The sequence below is a fragment of the Abramis brama genome (genome assembly GCF_963993115.1).
Source record: "Abramis brama genome assembly, chromosome: 10".
NCBI classification, from domain to species: Eukaryota; Metazoa; Chordata; class Actinopteri; order Cypriniformes; family Leuciscidae; genus Abramis; species Abramis brama.
Genome location: NC_139972.1, coordinates 7743415 through 7761897, shown reverse-complemented (window position 1 = coordinate 7761897; position 18483 = coordinate 7743415). Strand labels below are relative to the sequence as shown.

Below are 18483 nucleotides of genomic sequence, written 5' to 3'. Positions count from 1 at the left end.
CCTGGTCATGTCAATCACTTCGCTCTTGACTCGCACGTGAGACTTCAGTCACCGGTAGGCTAATGTTGTTTACCATGGCAGCTGTGGAGCCAAAGAGGATTTTTGGCGAAAATCTATTTTTTAACCCCCTGGGATCGACAATCGCGCTGGCGCGATAGGCTTGCTTTTTTTCTTAAGTGCAAAAGAGATTCAAAATACTCTGTTGACTTTGATCTTAATTACGGAGAGCGCGCGCTATTCAAACGCAAATAATCTGAGGCGATCCACGCAAACCTGTGAACGCCCACAATCAGCTGGATAACACACACCGCGAGTTCACTTTCAGACTCATGTACTTAACAACGCTGTGAGTATCTAATTATTATCTAAGTAATAATAATCCTGGAAAATTTACCTCAGAAGTGCTTGGAAGTATTATTTCGAGGAGCAACGGATCCAGCTGAGAAATAGGTCAGTTCTATTTGCTTTGTTCTAATCGCAATAGTGTCTGTAAGTTACACGCAAAAAGACTTTTTAAATTTTCAACTTCACATCGTTTCTCTTAGTAGGATGAAAATAATCTTACTTAAACTTTAATTAAATTAAAGAAAGAAAGTGATCAAAGAACCCTCCCTTTACAATTGCCCAAGCTGTCAATCAAACAGCGCGAGTTTATCTGGACACTTGCCAAAACTCGTTGAAATCAATCATCACAAAATCATGACGCTGTTACAATGTACAGTACAACGAAGCTCTTACTGTATTTACATCGTGTTTGCATTGTTATTTGGTGAAAGCCAGAGGTGTAAAGTCCAGGTTCAGAAAGTAAAAGTCCTCCTCTGTAGCTATTGTTCCAATCACCTGGATTTGCTAATTAGCACCGTTTATTAGAGAGAGTTCCACATGTAATACTAGCTATTTCATTTGCAAACATGTCAGCCAATCACAGCAGTGGGCGTTTACACTGAAGTCTCAGCAGACACGCCCCTTAAAACAGAGCGTTCAAATCAGAGGCTAAAATCAGGCTTGGAAAAATGCCTTTTATTTATAAATTATGGCAATTTTTGATGTTAAAATCATACTAACATTAAAAGGGCACCACAGGAAACATTATAAAATACTAAAATAATCCAGTCTATGACCCCTTTAAATCAAGCACATGGTCATTTAATTTAAGAAGTGTAATTATTAATGTATTTCAGTATAAACTCAGTAACCTTGAATTTGGCAGATCTGGTGTCCCTCACAATTATTGTCCAATTAAGAAAGCTTTAGTTCAACCGATAATTGCAATATATGATAAATTAAATGAAATAATAAGCAATATAATTATGATAAATTATTCTGAAAAAACATTTAAATTATCATAATATTGTGTAGTACATTTTGATGGTCAAGTGTTATATTATTTCCTTTTGTGAATCATTCTCAGTCCCTTAATTGATGGTTGATTTCTGTCGTCTTATGTTATATTTCTGATTAGTTTAGATATTAATATAATAATATAACCTGTGCCACATTTCATCCTTGTTATATGCTGGGTTACTTAAAAATGATCAACCTACAGTTGTTTTATATGCTACTAATATGTAACCATCAAAATGCTCTATACTTGAACTACATTAAAGACACCATATGTGTTTACTGTTAAAGTAATCCAATATAAGTTCAGTAACTTATCTTTGATTTTTCCAGATCTGGTCCTGTGGGCGTCAGTATCACACAGTGATCACAGTTCACACCTGCAGTGAAGCCCCTCACACAACAATTCACCAATAAATACTGGAAATATTCCCATCATTCCCATGAAGAGAAGGACAAACTCCAGGAGTAGCAGCTGAAATCTGTGTGACTGTTAAAGGTGGAGTTTATTAAAGAGGAGATTGAAGACATGAGTTATCCAGAACCATTCAGAATAAAACATGAAGATACTGAGGAACAAATAGGTTGGTGTCCATTCTTGATTCTTCATTGTTGACTGCTTTCGTAGCTCTGAAATACTGATGACAAATGATAGAGAAATGCACCTAAATGATCATAACCCAGTTTTAATTGCAATGACAAGTGAATGACAGAGCCGAACTTTCAAAGGTACAGTATACAGACAGGTGTCTTGTTTTCTGCTTGCTAAGTGTTTTAAATTCTCACATTTAACCTCATTGAACTGATTCTAACTGATTAATATGTTTATTTTAGACCAGATGGAAGTGACGGAGCAAAGACAGAAACTAAATGATGTAAAGAAACACTGTGACTTACAAACTCAAGGAACAAAAGTTAAAAAGCTGCACTCCTGCTCTCAGTGTGGAAAGAGTTTCCAAAATAATGGAGACCTTAAAAAACACAAAATAATTCACACTGGAGAGAAACCGTATACATGCATTCAGTGTGGAAAGAGTTTCAGACAAAAAGGAAGCCTTAAGACACACATGAGTATTCACACTGGAGAGAAACTGTATACATGCCCTTATTGTGGAAAGAGTTTTTCTCAAGCATCAAATCTCAGTGTTCATCTGCACATTCACTCTGGAGAAAAAACATTTAACTGTGATCAGTGTGGTAAAGGTTTTAATTCGTCATCAAATCTTTCGCAACACCTGATAGTTCATTCAGATGAGAGGCCTCATGTGTGTTCTCTCTGTGGAAAGAGTTTTTCAAGACTGAACAGTTTCAAACTACACCAGAAAACACATGATGAAGTGAAAGATCATGTGTGCTTTGACTGTGGAAAGAGCTTTGCTTTATCTAGTCATCTAAAACAGCACCAAAGAATTCATACTGGAGAAAAACCTTACAAGTGCTCAGTTTGTGACAAGAGCTTTGCTCGGTCTGGATACCTGAAACTACATGAGCGAGTTCATACTGGAGAAAAGCCGTACCACTGTACTCAGTGTGAGAAGAGTTTCAAAGATGCAAAAAGTTTAAAAGAACATCTGCGTGTTCACTCTGGGGAAAAGCCATTTAACTGTGATCAGTGTGGAGCAAAGTTTATTTTGTCAAAACATCTGAAAAGTCACCTGATAGTTCATTCAGATGAGAAGCCTTATGTGTGTTCTCTCTGTGAAAAGAGTTTTTCACGGCTGAAAGGTTTTAAACTGCACCAGAAAACACATAATGGAGTGAAAGATCATGTGTGCTTTAAATGTGGGAAGAGCTTTACTAGAGCTGACCATCTGAAACGGCACCAAAGAACTCATACTGGAGAAAGTATGAAAAGAGAAATATTGTGAAAAGAGTTTCGCTCTGTCTGGAAATCTGAAATCACACAAGCGAATTCATACTGGAGAAAAGCCGTAATACTGTACTCAGTGTGAGAAGAGTTTCAAACGTTTGTCAACCTTCACCCTCATATGAAAAAATATTTAAAGAGATCAACATTTGTTTTCATGTAAAATACATTAAAGTAAACTGAGATAAAATATGGAGTTTTTCATAAAAGCACTATATCATCTAGATTAATTTTGTTAATTTGGTGAAAATCTTGGTTAACTAGAAAGACTTAAAGGTGCTCTAAGTGATGCCACGCGTTTTTTAGGCCAAAACATTTTTTGTCACATACAGCAAACATCTCCTCACTATCCGCTAGCTGCCTGTCCCCTGAACACACTGTAAAAAAATGCGGTCTCTCTAGACACCACAGGCTCCACAAAAAGCAAGAAAAACAAACTGGTCTCACCCGTACCATGAAACACAGCAAACAGTGCTCCAGCCAATCACCGACAAGAAGTATTTGAGGGTGGGGTTTGGGGGTTAGTGCGCGTGCACATGAAGTGGGTGTGGAGGAGAGAGAAGCATGAAGAGGGAAGTTTGAATTATGGCCGACACACGACCAAAGAGACGATGTTCTGATGAACAAATTGCAAAGAAGAGGGATGAGGATAAGGAACGCGCAAAATACCGAATTTACATCAGAAAAACCTTCAAAAGGTGGCGAGAACTCCGCCGGCAGAAGGGCTTTCAGTCCGACATTCAGTTGCTCTGTTTTTGCTGAACAGGTAAATCCATTTTTCTTTCTAAACTGACGTTCATGTTCACCAAACCAACACAAGGATGTAATTAGCTAGAACTATGCAGTCAGCGTTAACTTTGGTGAATACATACAACATATGTTTCTAGCAGCTAACGTTAGCGATCGATCTCTATTGTAAATGATCAAGCAAATTCACAGTAGGGCGACAATTTGTGTGAATGATTGTTTTCATCCACTGTTATGAATTTGAATGTTCATTTATAGGCTATTGACAACTTTGACTAAATTTGTTTACGACAACGCCGTTGTTTATGCTCACTGGGAAACGCGAAGCTAACGTTATCTTGTTATTATTGCGTCCTTGTATGGGAGCTATAGTTATAACCTCAGGTGGCGAAATGATTTTAAGATAATGTTTCTCTTTTTCTGCAATATATAAAACCCTTTATCTAACTTGGCGACATTACACATTGAATGAAGTATCAGTAAAACTTAACTTTGTTTGTACTAGTGACTACTTTGACTTTCCTTTATGCCGGAAGGGAGGGGAGGAGGGAGGAGATGGGATGAGGAGGAGGAACTAGGGTCTAGCTAGCCCATAGACAGTATAAGAAGTGGACAGAGTCATCTCACTGGAACTCAATTGAGACAAGTGAAGCCCATTTTTAGCGATTTTTTTAGGACTTCCGTTCCTGACGCGCAGACTCAAACAGAGCTTGACGACGTAGATGTGACGTGAGCAACCCGTCTGTCTTCTAGAGGCTGTGGCATGAGAAATCTAAATCATTCCCTTCCGAATCTTGCAGAGACGGAGAGTGAGAGTAGGAGCTGTCCAAGCTGGAGCAGGAGAAACTTTTGCTAGGTATTCTGATTAATTATTTTGTAATTTTGCCTCCACGTCCCCCCGATTGCCCGCGAGCTTCTCCTCCCGTCCATAAGGTAATCTCTCTAGTGTGCGACAGAGAGTCGCATGGTTATGACGCAATCGTTGGCCTACTTTTGCAAAAACTGCTTCTACGGGGCCATAACATAAGCTACAAGATAATGGAGCATTTTATACATTGTCGTGTTTCTTTAGAAATAAATAATGGACAAACGGAGTCTTCAAACGCCTCAGATGTAAAGTTATTCGCTGTCAAAGTGACGCCAAAATGAATGGGAGTCAATGGAATGCTAACGCAAGTGAAGTTCTGCTACAAGATGGGTAGCAGACTTCAACTTCCGGTCGACTTCCTTCCCGCTTGAGCTAGCCTCCGTTTTGTTTGACAACAATTCGAATGTCAACAAGAAGTTACGACTCCCGGCATTGCTTATAGCACCTTTAAAGGGTTAGTTCACCAAAAAATGAATTCTGTCATTAATTACTCAACCTCATGACGTTCCAAACCTGTAAGGTTTTCGTTCATCTTCAAAACACAAATGAAGATCTTTTTGATGAAAGCCTAATTTGAGCCCTCTGGTTCTCTGTCTATACTCCTGCTGCTCCTGCTGCTACTCATTTCTCGCCTTTCGGATGTGGGTATTTCTGGTGCTGCTCTTTCTTGGTTCTCTTCCTATCTTTCTAACAGACACTTTTACATTTCAGTACAAGATTTTTGCTCACACACTGTCCCCATGAAGCAAGGTGCACCCCAGGGATCCGTTCTCGGGCCATTATTATTCATAATTTACATAATACCTCTTTGTCAGATCTTTCACTGTCATGGTTTTAATTATCATGTTTACGCTGATGACATCCAATTATATACCATCTGTACACCTGCTCTATCTATCACAACTGACAAAATCTCTGCTTGTGTGCATGAAATAAAAGATTGGCTTCATTCAGATTTTCTAAAACTTAAAAATCTCATGGACAAAACTGAGATTATTTTTACTGGACCTCCGTCACTCACTAGCAAAATTCCTACCAATTTCACCTGTGAGATTGCTGGCTTTCACATCAAACCATCTAGTACTGTTAAAAATCTTGGTGTAATCTTTGACTCATCTCTCTCTTTCCAGGCTCATATTATTTCCAGATTGCAATACATTCGAAACTCCGCTGCTAGAATACTTACCCACACCAAGCGTTCTGCTCATATCACCCCAATTTTGTACGATCTTCACTGGCTTCCAGTAGCTTATCATATTAAATTCAAAATCATCCTGCTCTCTTTTAAATCTCTGCACAGCTTGGCTCCCCTGTATCTTTATACCCTGCTCCACTCCTACTCCCCGACTCGCTCTTTACGATCCTCTGACTCTAGCCTTCTCGTTGTCCTCGTTGTGGGGCAGATCATTCACTGTTGTTGCACCCAAACTCTCTTCCCCCCGATTACTCTGTTGTGTTAATACTATTTCTGAATTTAAAACTATGTTCAAAACTCACCTATTTTCTGAATGTTATCATTCTTAAGTTGTATTACATTTTGTTGTGTCCGATTGTATTCTGCTGTACAGTATGTTGCACAGTCTACATAATTCTCCTTTACTGTACTTTTACTCTCATCTACCTACTGTTGTTTTGTTTGTTATCATTGTCCTTTGCCATTATTGTTGATTGTTCATTGTAAAGCGTCCTTGAGCCCTGAAAAGGTGCTATATAAATAAAACATATTATTATTATTATTATTATTATAATTATTATTCATAAGCCAACACCATTGCTTTTAAGTGGAAAATCTGGAATCTCTTGTCTCTTTAGTATAGCTATATCCTTTTGAGTGATTTACATATATGGTTTACAATCAAGTTATTAATGAATACTCAATATTTTTCCTCTATATTATATGAGTGTGATTATCAAAAATATTCTTTCATGTATTCTTTAAACTTCTGTAGGAAATATCTGAGAGGTGCAGTGCTTGCTCATTTAGCTCGGCTTCTAGAAATAAATTATGGACTAATTTGTCAATACATACAGTATATCTGCTTTTCTAGGGTACCCTGACAGCTATGGTCACAGGGGTCGCTGACAGCTATGGTCACAGAGGTCGCTGAAATCTTTAGTTTGAATGACCATTTCTTAGTTAAAACCTTTACTTTACAGATAGGTATAAAGTGTCCTCTCCTTGAGAGAAAGAATGTGTTATCTTGATGTTTTGAGAAGAGTCTCCTGTTTATAGTTAGAGCCTGACCAAATCCAACCTTGAAGAAGCTGTGTGTCTGTGTGTGTGTTAGTATTCTTGGTTACAGTAGGGTGACCATACGTTCTCTTTTTCCCGGACATGTCCTCTTTTTGGACCTACAAAAATGCGTCCGGCCGGGATTTCTAGATCGCCCAAATAAAAAAATGGAAAGGATGTTTTACTTTATGTATTAAAGTAAGTATTTTGTTGATGCATTCTTTAATTGACTGCACTCTTGACTCATGGTCTTCATTCATCATATCTGGTTCTGGGTCTTTAACTGTATTATCCCCTTACAGTAATCTAGGAGTTTTATCAAGCTTTTTACATCGGATTCCATTTAAAACACGGTAAGTCTATCCTTCACAGCCTCGCTTTCATATCTGTCATGGCGCTGCTCTGAATACGGTCTAGTACCATGTTTTCAACTCATTAATTATGGTGAGGTCATTAGTGTCAACAGGTTAAGGCAACCGTCAATATGCTATTATTATGGAGAAAACTGATCCTAGACCAGCAGTTATGAGCAGCTTTTCTCTCTAAAAGCAATCAAAAGCTTCAGCTGGCAGTGGTTTAAGTGAGAAGTCTTGTCCAGCCTTACACACACATATCACCTATGATTATTTACCTTTGTGTTTGTTCTTATTCGGTTCACTGGCTATTTTATTTATAAATGGATTTTGTTGTTTTCATGAAACTGTTGGCTGACAATAAATCAAATTTAACATTGAGGTCCAACTTAATTCACCAAGATCCGCTCACTTAAAGTTTCTGGCCTCGCCACTGCTGTATATCTGCATGTATTCAAAAGAAGAAACCCTATAATTAGACTGCAATTACATAATAAGGGAGACATGTAGAAAAACAATACAGTAACTGTAATCGGGTGAAGGTGAATATATTGTTGAATATATATATATATATATATATATATAATTATAATTATTATTATTATTATTATTGTGTATTATTCATTATTAGTGGATTTGGTTTAACAGAGCGGAGATGTGATTTACTGAATGCGTCCCCTTTAAGAAAAATCATGACACCGCGCACACTGAGCATGCGCAGAAGAGAGAAGTGCGAGAGCCTCTCTAATAGTTTTGTTTTCTCTCTTCTCTCTTTTTCTTTTTGTTGTCTGCTAAAATGAATATAACAGTCGAACACATGAAAAGAGAGAATCGCGCGAGAGACGAGACGAGCGCTGAAACTTTCACCAGTTCAAGCTGAAAGTGACGCTGTTAACGATATTGAATGAAGAACAAATGTGGAATATTTTCTCCGGATGTCGTATATTTCCAGTCTGCAGGTCAGAGATGTTATATTTATCATGTAAGAAATGATGTTTGTGTTGCCTAAATGTACAATGTTAGTGTAACGTACAGATAACTCAGTGTTTAGTTTCACGCTGATCATGTGTTTCACGTGACCAGATCAAATTACACAACACAGAGCCGTCAAGGGTAAAAACTGACCACAATCCAGTTGCTTCCTCAAAAAAAAAAAATTCTTTACAAATAACACACACGCACACATTTTCATATATTTATTAGCGGTTGCACGACTACTGATTTCTGCTAGTCTCTACTGTAAATGAAAAGACATGACATAGTTCTTATCAATAAATGTTTATTAATTCATAGCTTAATGCAACAATTACATAAGTAAACTCTCAAAACATTATAAGTATGACATTACATATTTAAATTTTACGTGTAACATAAAGTCATAGAAAGTAACGGCACGCAATGTTGTGATCCTAAAATTCACATAGTCGCAAAACTGTATTGATAGTAAACTGTAATGATAAAACGAATTAAAACATTAGTAAAACAGTTACAACATGAGTACATTTCATTTAATCATTTTACCAAGTTTTCAACAATAATAACAAGAAGTATCTTACTTCAATTGGCTTGAAAGTTTATAGACTAACACAAGTCAGCATCGCTATTGTCCTCTCGCCACACGCAGTCTTTGGTCGAGCTTGTGGATTGCTGGTTGCATTTAGAAATACAAGCGCATTGACGTGAGAGGGATGCAGGCTTGATCTTTGCCTTGTGACGGTTTCGCCGGCCAAGGAAAAAATTCTTTCACTTGGCAGGGACAGCAAAATAAGATTTAGCCAGCTTGGATAGCCGAGGAAACCCGTGTTCATTACATGCCCACCATTCGAGAGGATTCCCCATGGTGGGAATGTCAGGCATCTGAAAAAAATCTTGAATCTCATCTTCACTGGTAGTTGGCTGCTTTGTCGTAGGATTGCGGCTTTTGTAGTTACATCCAAAGAGCTCCTCGAGATCATCCTCGAGTCTTGTTTTTTTTATGCTCATTGGGCAATGCATTGGTTGTCCCGCTGAAGCCCGTGGCAACCATAGGTGTAATTTACGGGTGGGACATGTATTTATTCACGTGAAAATTCTCGCCACTAACAACATATATTAGACCTCATTAAACGACAAATTAAACCCAATGTACAATTTAAATCGATTGCTGGACATCGTAATGTTATTGTACATGCATCTGATTTATGATTTAGCATTGTGTTAGCAATGTCCCACCCACTTTTTAAAACAAAGTTACGCCACTGGCGGCAACCTCCTGTTCACCTGTTGTGACAGTGAAATATGCATCAAGAAGTGGTTTAAAAAAATACAATAAAAAACATTTAATATGGATTATTAGTTCACCTGAAGTTTCTGAATGATTTGTCTCGCTGTCGTGCAATAATTCGGCGAGATGAGCTTTGGCATCCTCTCTGGCTTTCTCTGGTAGAAACGGCAAACGCTTAAACCGTGGATCCAACATGCACCCACTAATAGGTAGAGATTTGGCTACGGTTTCAGAGTCCAGTTTAAACCGCATAACCAGCTGTTTCCGAACGTCTCTTTGAATGCCTGAGTGGCTGTGAGATCCCCCGCGCTGGGCCGAAGAGTGTTTTCTGTCAGATTGATAAGCACTGGATATAGAAAGGACAGGCCGACACATGATTGTTGTTGCCTTATCCAGCGGACTCAGTATGGGAAGCAGCTGTTCAATCAGATCCCAGAAAGATGACTTTATTGCCAGAGTTTTTCGATACTGGACATCAGTCACCGCTTCGTCAGCGAGTACAGCTTGCACTGGGATTCTCTGCTCGTAAAACCAATCCAACATGTCGAATGTGAAATTCCATCTAGTAGCTCAATCACTTTGGAGTTTTCTCCCTCTGATGGATAGCTGCTCCTGACGTGCTTTCAATGCGCGAGTCGCCACTGAAGAGTGACGGAAGTGACTGACGACACGCCTGGCAGCATCAACGCTGCAACCAATGTGGTGGGGCAAGACCTCACAGATTTTCATGGCCAAGTTCATGTTGTTTGCGTTGTCATGAACTGTGCAGAATATGCGTTAACTCCCACTCATTATTGGTTTCCGTGAGCTTCTGCGTAATGTTGACAGCAGTGTGTCTCCCTGGCATGATAGTGGTGCCTAACACCCTTGATTTCAACTCCCATAGTTCTTTGATGTAGTGAGCCGTTATTGTTATATATGGATCCATGGTGCAAGAAGTCCAGAGATCAGTAGTGAGGGAGACGTTCTTGCCTTTCATTTCAGACGCAATGTCCGCTTTTAGAGAGTTCCATTTGTGGCCAATTACTTTCCAGAGTGAAGCATTCGATGGAACGGTGTAACTGGGTTCAAATAAGATGATAATTCCCCTGAATCCCTCTCCTAAAACTGCAGAGAGTGGTCTTTTATCCTTCACTATAAAATCCACGAGTAAATCTGTTATTACCTGTCTTCTCCTCTCTGTAATCGGGCGTTTACAGAATTCACCCATGCTTGTTTGCTTCGTGGTGTGCATCTCACTAACATTTGCCTTCGTTGTTGGATGTTTCAGTCGTAGGTGGTTGTGCATAGCTGTCGTACTGCTGTTGTATTTTAAAGTAGTCTTACAGAGTTGGCAAATTACAATATTTTTGTCATTCTTGATGAAATACCTCCACAGATCTGATGTGTGGTGTCTGTTGGTGACGTTCGCCATTTTAAATTAATTTATGGTTAACGCACGCTCGAGTAGTCAATTGTGTCCGACTGTGTCGACTAGTGGTTGAAGTAGTCGATCTCTTGACTACTCGACTACTCGACTAGTCTATGCAAGCCCTAATATATATATATATATATATATATATATATATCGTGTCTTCTAATGTAATGTAGGCTACTTGTAATTTGGTTTGCTTGTTACCAGAAAATCTACTCTAGACTAATTTATTCTGAAGCAATATTCTCATCAGTGTTCAGTCAGCTTGATATATTTAAATCGGCATATTGAGGATATTTTAACCTTTATAAATGGCATTTTTCCCTAATCGTTTTAAATATATGCTTCATCTTTCATTTAATTTTTTTTTATTTGATAAATAAATAAAATTAGAATAATAAGACACTATAAGACTGTTACCTGTCAAATTAAATAATTTACACTGAAAAAATACAACTGCATTAAATAATGTTATGAGATTGTTTTAAATATTTTTTTGAATTACAAATAAGAAATGTTGGAAAGAATGATATTTTTTAACATGAAACTAAACCACCAGTAGGTGGCGGCAGGTGAACGTTTTAATGAGTGAGTTATCTATTCAATCGACTTTAAAACACTGAATCATTCAGTAATGAAAACACGTTTGAGTGTTCCTGTGAGATGCGTTATGGTTCTGCTGTGATCTCTGTTTGGAACTATTTTCGCTGTGTCTTGTGTCTAAAATGTAAGTTAGTTAATCTTACCCTAACTGAAATCAGTGTCACATTTTGAATCGTGATGGTGTTCAGAAATCTTGCTCGTGTGATGTGTAATGCTAAACTGTATCATATGTTATAAATACAAAAACTCAACATGAATTTTTTTAGCGCAGTATTTTAACTGAGTTTCTGTGTTTGTGCTTTGCTCATTTGTTTGATTTCTCCTCAGGAGGCTGTGCGAGCCTCAACACAGCGTTACTGGCAGTACATATTCACTATCATTCACTACTTATACTAATGAATGCAGAATCATTGCGTTTTGGTGATTCCCTAGTTATTTTTTGTTATTGACGTTTTAATCTGGTTAATTGTCTTGTCGGGCAATTAAAATTTACTTTCACTTGCCCCTTCAAAAAATCCACTTGTCCCGAACAAGCATTAATGTTTTCCCCCACTCTGCCCTATTGTAGACAGAAATGGGAGATTGTAATAAACATTCTGAATCAATAGAAACATAGAACATTACAAATAAAATTCATAGTGTATTCTGATTATTCCTCTGGCAGTATAACGTTAGGTCGCTTGAGCAGCGCGCAGCTCTTCATTAAGATCTCACTACTGATTTACACCGGCATCGATGACAATGTCCTCATTCAGATACTGTTGCACAATTAAAATGAAAGATGATAACGCATACGAAAGATAACAAAGCCTGCCTCTATTGTTATTGATTGTTTGTGGAAGCATACCAGAAGTTAAGTTTGGGCCATAAACGCGCACATGCGCAGTAGCGGTTGTTTATGTTGTTGCCGTTGAAACCATCTATATAGAGCCGTTTTAAATGCTACTAATATATAACCATATCAGAATTATCTATATTTCTAAAATCAAGCACACATGGTCATTTAATTTAAGAACCGTAATTATTACAGTATTTCAGTATAAACTCAGTAACCTCGAATTTGGCAGATCTGGTGTCCCTCACAACAATTCACCAAATAAGAAAGCTTTAGTTCAACTGTTAATGGCAAGTTATGATAAATTATTCTGGAATACATTTAAATGATCATAATCTTGTATAGTACTTATCCACATTTTAATAGTCAAGTGTTAGATTATTTCCTTTTGTGCATCAATTAATTGATGGTTGATTTCTGTCGTCTTATGTTATATTTCTGATTAGTTTAGATATTAATTGAATAATATAACCTGTGCCCCGTTTCATTCTTATTATATCCTGGGTTACTTAAAAATTATAAACCTAGAGTTGTTTTATATCCTACCTACTAATATGTAACCATCAAAATGCTCTATATTTTAACTACATTAAAGACACCATATGTGTTTACTGTATAAATTCAGTAACTTATCTTTGATTTTTCCAGATCTGGTCCTGTGGGCGTCAGTATCACACAGTGATCACAGTTCACACCTGCAGTGAAGCCCCTCCCACAACAATTCACCAATAAATACTGGGATTATTCCCATCATCCTACAAGAGAAGGACAAACTCCAGGAGTAGCAGCTGAAATCTGTGTGACTTGTTAAAGATGGAGTTTATTAAAGAGGAGATTGAAGACATGAGTGATCCAGAAACATCCAGAATAAAACATGAAGATATCGAGGAACAAATAGGTTGGTGTCCATTCTTGATTCTTCATTGTTGACTGCTTTCGTAGCTCTGAAATATGGATGACAAATGATAGAGAAATGCATCTAAATGATCATTAAATGTACTTTATACAGACAGGTGTCTTTTTTCCTGCTTGCTAAGTGTTAATTTTCACATTTAACTTCATTGAACTGATTCTAACTGCTTAATATGTTTATTTTAGTCCAGATGGAAGTGACGGAGCAAAGACAGAAACTAAATGACACGAAGAAACACTGCGACTTCAAAACTCAAGGAACAAAAGCCAAAAAGCTGCACTCCTGCTCTCAGTGTGGAAATAGTTTCCAAAATAATGGAGACCTTAAAAAACACATGAGAATTCACACTGGAGAGAAACCGTATACATGCACTCAGTGTGGAAAGAGTTTTACTCAAGCATCAGGTCTCAGTCATCATCGGCGCAGTCACTCTGTAGAAAAACCATTCAAGTGTGATCAGTGTGGTAAAGGTTTTAAATCGTCATCAAATCTAAAAACACACCTCAAAGGTCATTCAGATGAGAAGCCTTATGTGTGTTCTTTCTGTGGAAAGAGTTTTTCAAGTCAGGGCAATTTTAAACAGCATCAGAAAACACATGATGAAGTGAAAGATCATGTGTGTTGTGACTGTGGGAAGAGCTTTATTGCATCTAGTTATCTGAAAATGCACCAAAGAATTCATACTGGAGAAAAACCTTACAATTGCTCATATTGTGACAAGAGTTTTGCTCGGTCTGAAAACCTGAAACTACATGAGCGAGTTCATACTGGAGAAAAGCCCTACCACTGTACTCAGTGTGAGAGGAGTTTCAGAGATTCAAAAAGTTTAAAAGATCATCTGCGCGTTCACTCTGGAGAAAAGTCATTTAACTGTGATCAGTGTGGAGCAAAGTTCCTATTGTCAAAACATCTGAAAAGTCACCTGATAGTTCATTCAGATGAGAGGCCTTATGTGTGTTTTCTCTGTGGAAAGAGTTTTTCACGGATGAAAGGATTTAAACTGCACCGGAAAACACATAATGGTGTGAAAGATCATGTGTGTTGTGACTGTGGGAAAAGGTTTACTAGAGTTGGCAATCTGAAACGGCACCAAATAACTCATACTGGAAAAAACCTTACAAGTGCTCATATTGTGACAAGAGTTTCACTCAGTCTGAACACCTGAAACTACATGGAGAAAAGCCGTAATACTGTGCTCAGTGTGAGAAGAGTTTTAAACATTTATCAAGCCTTCACACTCATATAATTTTTTTTTTAATGTGATCAATTTATTTTCATTCAATTTCTTGTCAAATACATTAAAGTAAACTGAGATCAAATATGGAGTTTTCATAAAAGCACTATATCAGATTAATTTTGTTAATTTGGTGAAAAGCTTGGTTAACTAGAAAGACTTAAAGGGATAGTTCAGCCAAAAATTATGTCATTAATTACTCACCCTCATGTCGTTCCAAACCTGTAAGACTTCTTCAAAACACAAATAAAAATATATATTTTTTTAATTAAATCTGAGAGCCTAATTTCATTCTGTTCATCGTATAAAGCTACTGTGTCTTTTCAGAAAATGTTTGACTAAACCGCTGGTGTTACATGTATGATCTGTCTCTCATGTTTCATAGTGTTTTTGGTTTAGTTCTGTGCATAGATATCATATAATAAAGGCTAGATGTCTTGTGCGCGCTGCTGGCCAATGGAGGTCGACGTCCACACACGGTGGCCATCTTACCACAGGGTACTCGCTCAATCGTAACATGGTGCATGTTCTTTTAAATAACCATAACTTGCACAGTTTTCTACCGATTTTCAAACGGTTTGGTTTGTTATAAACGTCAGAGATGTAGTTATGACACTGCATACATATGAATAATTATAACAATGGACTTCCATATGAAAGAATTATAGCCACTTTAATAACGTTTGTAAGAAACCAAACCGTTTGTAAATCCGTCAAGATTTCAGCGAGATAAGAGGATTTGTGTTCAGAAACTTCTCGTTAATGTTAAGTGTGGTTCCCTTTTGAGGCGGTAACTTCAACATTACGTCAGCGTGACGTATATGGGAACTCCTCCCTTCTCCACTTTTGCTGAAGTCTTATGGGCTAATGCCAGCTGGGGACAGCTGGACAATTAACGCGAAGCATGCAAATACTGACAGGTTCGCAGGCAATATAAAATGCATGGGCAATGCAATTACATCAGAATCTCTTTCTTCACGCTGTCATCGTTGAAGTTGCACCTGAGGACTAGTTAACCTTTTCTTCCTCACATCCGATGGCTAACCTTTGCAGGATTTGTGCGGGCCCCATCGACCCGCCCCACACCTACGAGTACTGCACCGCCTGCCTGGCCCACGCCGAGGCGGCCTTCTCGGACTCCACGTGCGTACACTGCGCCGACCTGCCGGTGTGCACTCGAGAGGGTTCTTGGATCTATTACGGGGTCGAGGCCCACTGCCGCCAGCAAGCCGCTGGTGGGCCCTCCCCCACCCAGAAACGACGGTGATGACGAAGCCTGGGGCCATAGTCCTCTGCCATCTTCAAGCAACGGTCCTTTTCGTGGACACGCTGGACTTAACACGAAAGGCTCCGGTAAAAAGGAAGTAAGTCTGGTATCTCCAGTCGAGCCGGCTTCTTCAAGGAGGAGAACTCCGTTCTCCCACATCGTCCACGAGCACATGGTCTAAAGGGACGAGGTGGAAGCCCAGGGCTCTGTCTAGGAGACTGTCGCCGCGCGTCTGTGCCCGTCCGTTTGGCTCACGGCTCACCTGGCTGGAAAAGAAAGACTCCAATCACTCCCTCCGGCCTCTTTGGTGACGCTGTGGAGTCAGTTACTGAACATTTCTCTGAGGCGCAGAAGCGCGAAGGCTATGAGTCATGAATTTCTCGCTCCAGCCATCGTTGAGGTCTCTATCCTCGTCGGCACCTCGTCCTGCCTAAGATCGGCTGAGCAGCTGTTCGGCTCCGCCAGCCGTCCGTGGCTGCCAAGCCTTCGTCCTATAAACGGACCATCCAAAAGGAGGAGAGTGTTCGTTGGGTGTTCGCCCCAAGCGCTGTGTTCTGCATCATGTAGGTGACATTTGCAATGTTTGTGTGCTGTTTTTGTGAGCCCCACAATAAGAGCACATATCCCTCCACACAAAGGGCCGTTTCCTCCTCATACACTCAATACTGTGTCACTCGCCCTGCCTCAAGCAGCGCGGAGTCGCAGTCCGTGCCTACATTGGCCTCCTGAAGAAAAAAACTGGAAACAGCGGCCATAGAACTTACGGTCAGGGTCAATTTCTCATCTTACGCCACTAGAGTAACCAGTGACGCATGTATGCATGAGCGGACACATGAGTCTGTTCCAGTGAGAGAAGATCCCCGAATCTCTTCCAGTGAGAGTAGTTCCCGAGTCTGTTCCAGTGAGAGCAGATCCCCGAGTCCGTTCCAGTGAGAGAAGTTCCTGAGAGAGTCACCGCTCTGTATTTGCTCTGGAGAGCAGAACACCGACGTAGGGGTCATCGCCGCCGTACTTGGGTCCACCAGACTCTCCGGAGGTGTACCCAGTTTTGCGAGTTTCACCACTTGCTTCAGGAGCTGCGCCTGGATGACGGCCACTTTCAGCAGTACTTCCGCCTGTCCCGCTCCCAGTTTGATGACCTATTGTCCTGCATCGGAGCGATGATCACCCTCCAGGACACCAACTACAGGTGCGTCACTTCACCACGTGACAGCAGCAAGCAGGCTCGGGATTGGTTGACGCGGCGTGAACAGACGCCAAAGTTCAGATTTTTCAACTCAGGCGTCAGACACGAATTCGCTTTAAACGCGTGAATGCACAAAAAGCACCAAATAAAATCACTCGCGCCAGACGCTCAATTCGCCTCTTTCGGACGCGCGAATGAGGCGAAATCGCGTCCATCGCGCCGCACTAAACTTGTCTATCGCACTGCAGGACCTCCAGATGCGCGTCAACGCGTCTTTACATTGACTTAACATGGAAATCACTCGCTCCAGACGCTCAATTCGCTTTCGGTGTGAACGCAGCATTACAGTGTAAATAAATATGTTTTCTTTATTTATTTTCCTTGTGTGCTAATTAGTTCTTTTTAGAAATAAATATATTCGTCATTTTCATATTTACTAAGTATAATAAATTGTTCTGATCATACATGTTATTATGAGAAATAAAACAGAAACAACATCTTGTCTTGATTGATCTATTCAATCGAGTTCATTTTTATCCTTCATTACTGACTGTTTAAGAACAATAAAGTAACAAAGCTTCAGTTCACCAGATTTTGTGAATATAGTTAGAAAATAATATAGAAACTGTAAAATATGAAACAATAGACAAACTCTTGACCACTTGCATTATTTACAGATTGTTTTAATTATGCCAGTACGGCAGTAAGCGTGAACAAATATAATGGATTTACAGGGCAATCATCAGGATTTAATAACTTTAGAAAAAAGGTAATTATTGAAAAAAGCTAACAGAATGTCTCAAAACATAAAACAGAGGCCAAAAGCTCTTTCACATGTCATCAGTGTGGAAAGAATTTTAAACGTTAAAAGAACTTTAAGGAACTCTTATAGTCCCCCTGTGGTGAAAATTAAACTTTGAATGTAGTTTAAATATAGTGTACAGTATATGGTGTTTTTAATATGCTTATAAGCCAACACCATTGCTTTGAAGGGGAAAATCTGGAATCCCTTGTCTCTTAGTCTTTAGTATATCCTTTTGAGTGATTTGATGAGTGATTTACATAATATGGTTTACTTATCAAGTTATTAAAGAATGATCAATATTTTTCCTCTTTATTATATGAGTGTGATTATCGAAAGTATTCTTTCATGTATTCTTTAACCATCTGTATGAAATATCTGAGAGGTGCAGTGTTTGCTCATTTAGCTCGGCTTTTATTATGGGATGTACAAACGAATTATGGACTCATTTGTCAATACATACATCTGCTTTTCTAGGGTACCCTGACAGCTATGGTCACAGGGGGTCACTGAAATCTTTAGTTTGAGTGACCATTTCTTAGTTAAAGCATTTACTT

The 18483-nt window shown here is 39.0% G+C and overlaps 2 protein-coding genes across 6 annotated transcripts in view; both read left to right on the top strand.

Annotated features, from left to right (window-relative positions):
• The window catches only part of LOC311090837 (uncharacterized protein), an 81918-nt gene extending 75359 nt beyond the window's left edge, over positions 1–6559 (top strand). For 2 of the 5 annotated variants that reach the window (XM_084126404.1, XM_084126403.1), the window contains exons 2-3: positions 1675–1925; positions 2176–6559. In XM_084126404.1, coding sequence (XP_083982530.1) covers positions 1871–1925; positions 2176–3209 — 1089 coding nt within the window. In that variant the 5' untranslated portion in view covers positions 1675–1870 and the 3' untranslated portion in view covers positions 3210–6559. Of the gene's footprint in view, positions 1–1674; positions 1926–1948; positions 2071–2175 lie in introns of those variants that run through there. The other 3 variants (XM_084126398.1, XM_084126399.1, XM_084126405.1) reach the window with 2 other exon arrangements.
• A 144-nt stretch (positions 6560–6703) lies between these two features.
• On the top strand, positions 6704–14944 carry LOC311090848 (uncharacterized protein). Its single transcript, XM_084126426.1, has 3 exons — positions 6704–8368; positions 13173–13422; positions 13623–14944. Exons 2-3 carry the CDS (start codon positions 13338–13340, stop codon positions 14600–14602), a joined length of 1065 nt encoding a protein of 354 aa, XP_083982552.1. The 5' UTR covers positions 6704–8368; positions 13173–13337; the 3' UTR covers positions 14603–14944.
• Positions 14945–18483: the final 3539 nt, after the last annotated feature.

What these genes read in the sequence shown, in the direction of transcription:
- LOC311090848 (XM_084126426.1), top strand. Translation starts at nt 13,338, where the DNA reads ATGGAGTTTATTAAAGAGGAGATTGAAGACATGAGTGATCCAGAAACA. An exon ending in AGATATCGAGGAACAAATAG is followed by an intron (nt 13,423 to 13,622) that starts GTTGGTGTCCAT and finishes TGTTTATTTTAG; the next exon opens with TCCAGATGGAAGTGACGGAG.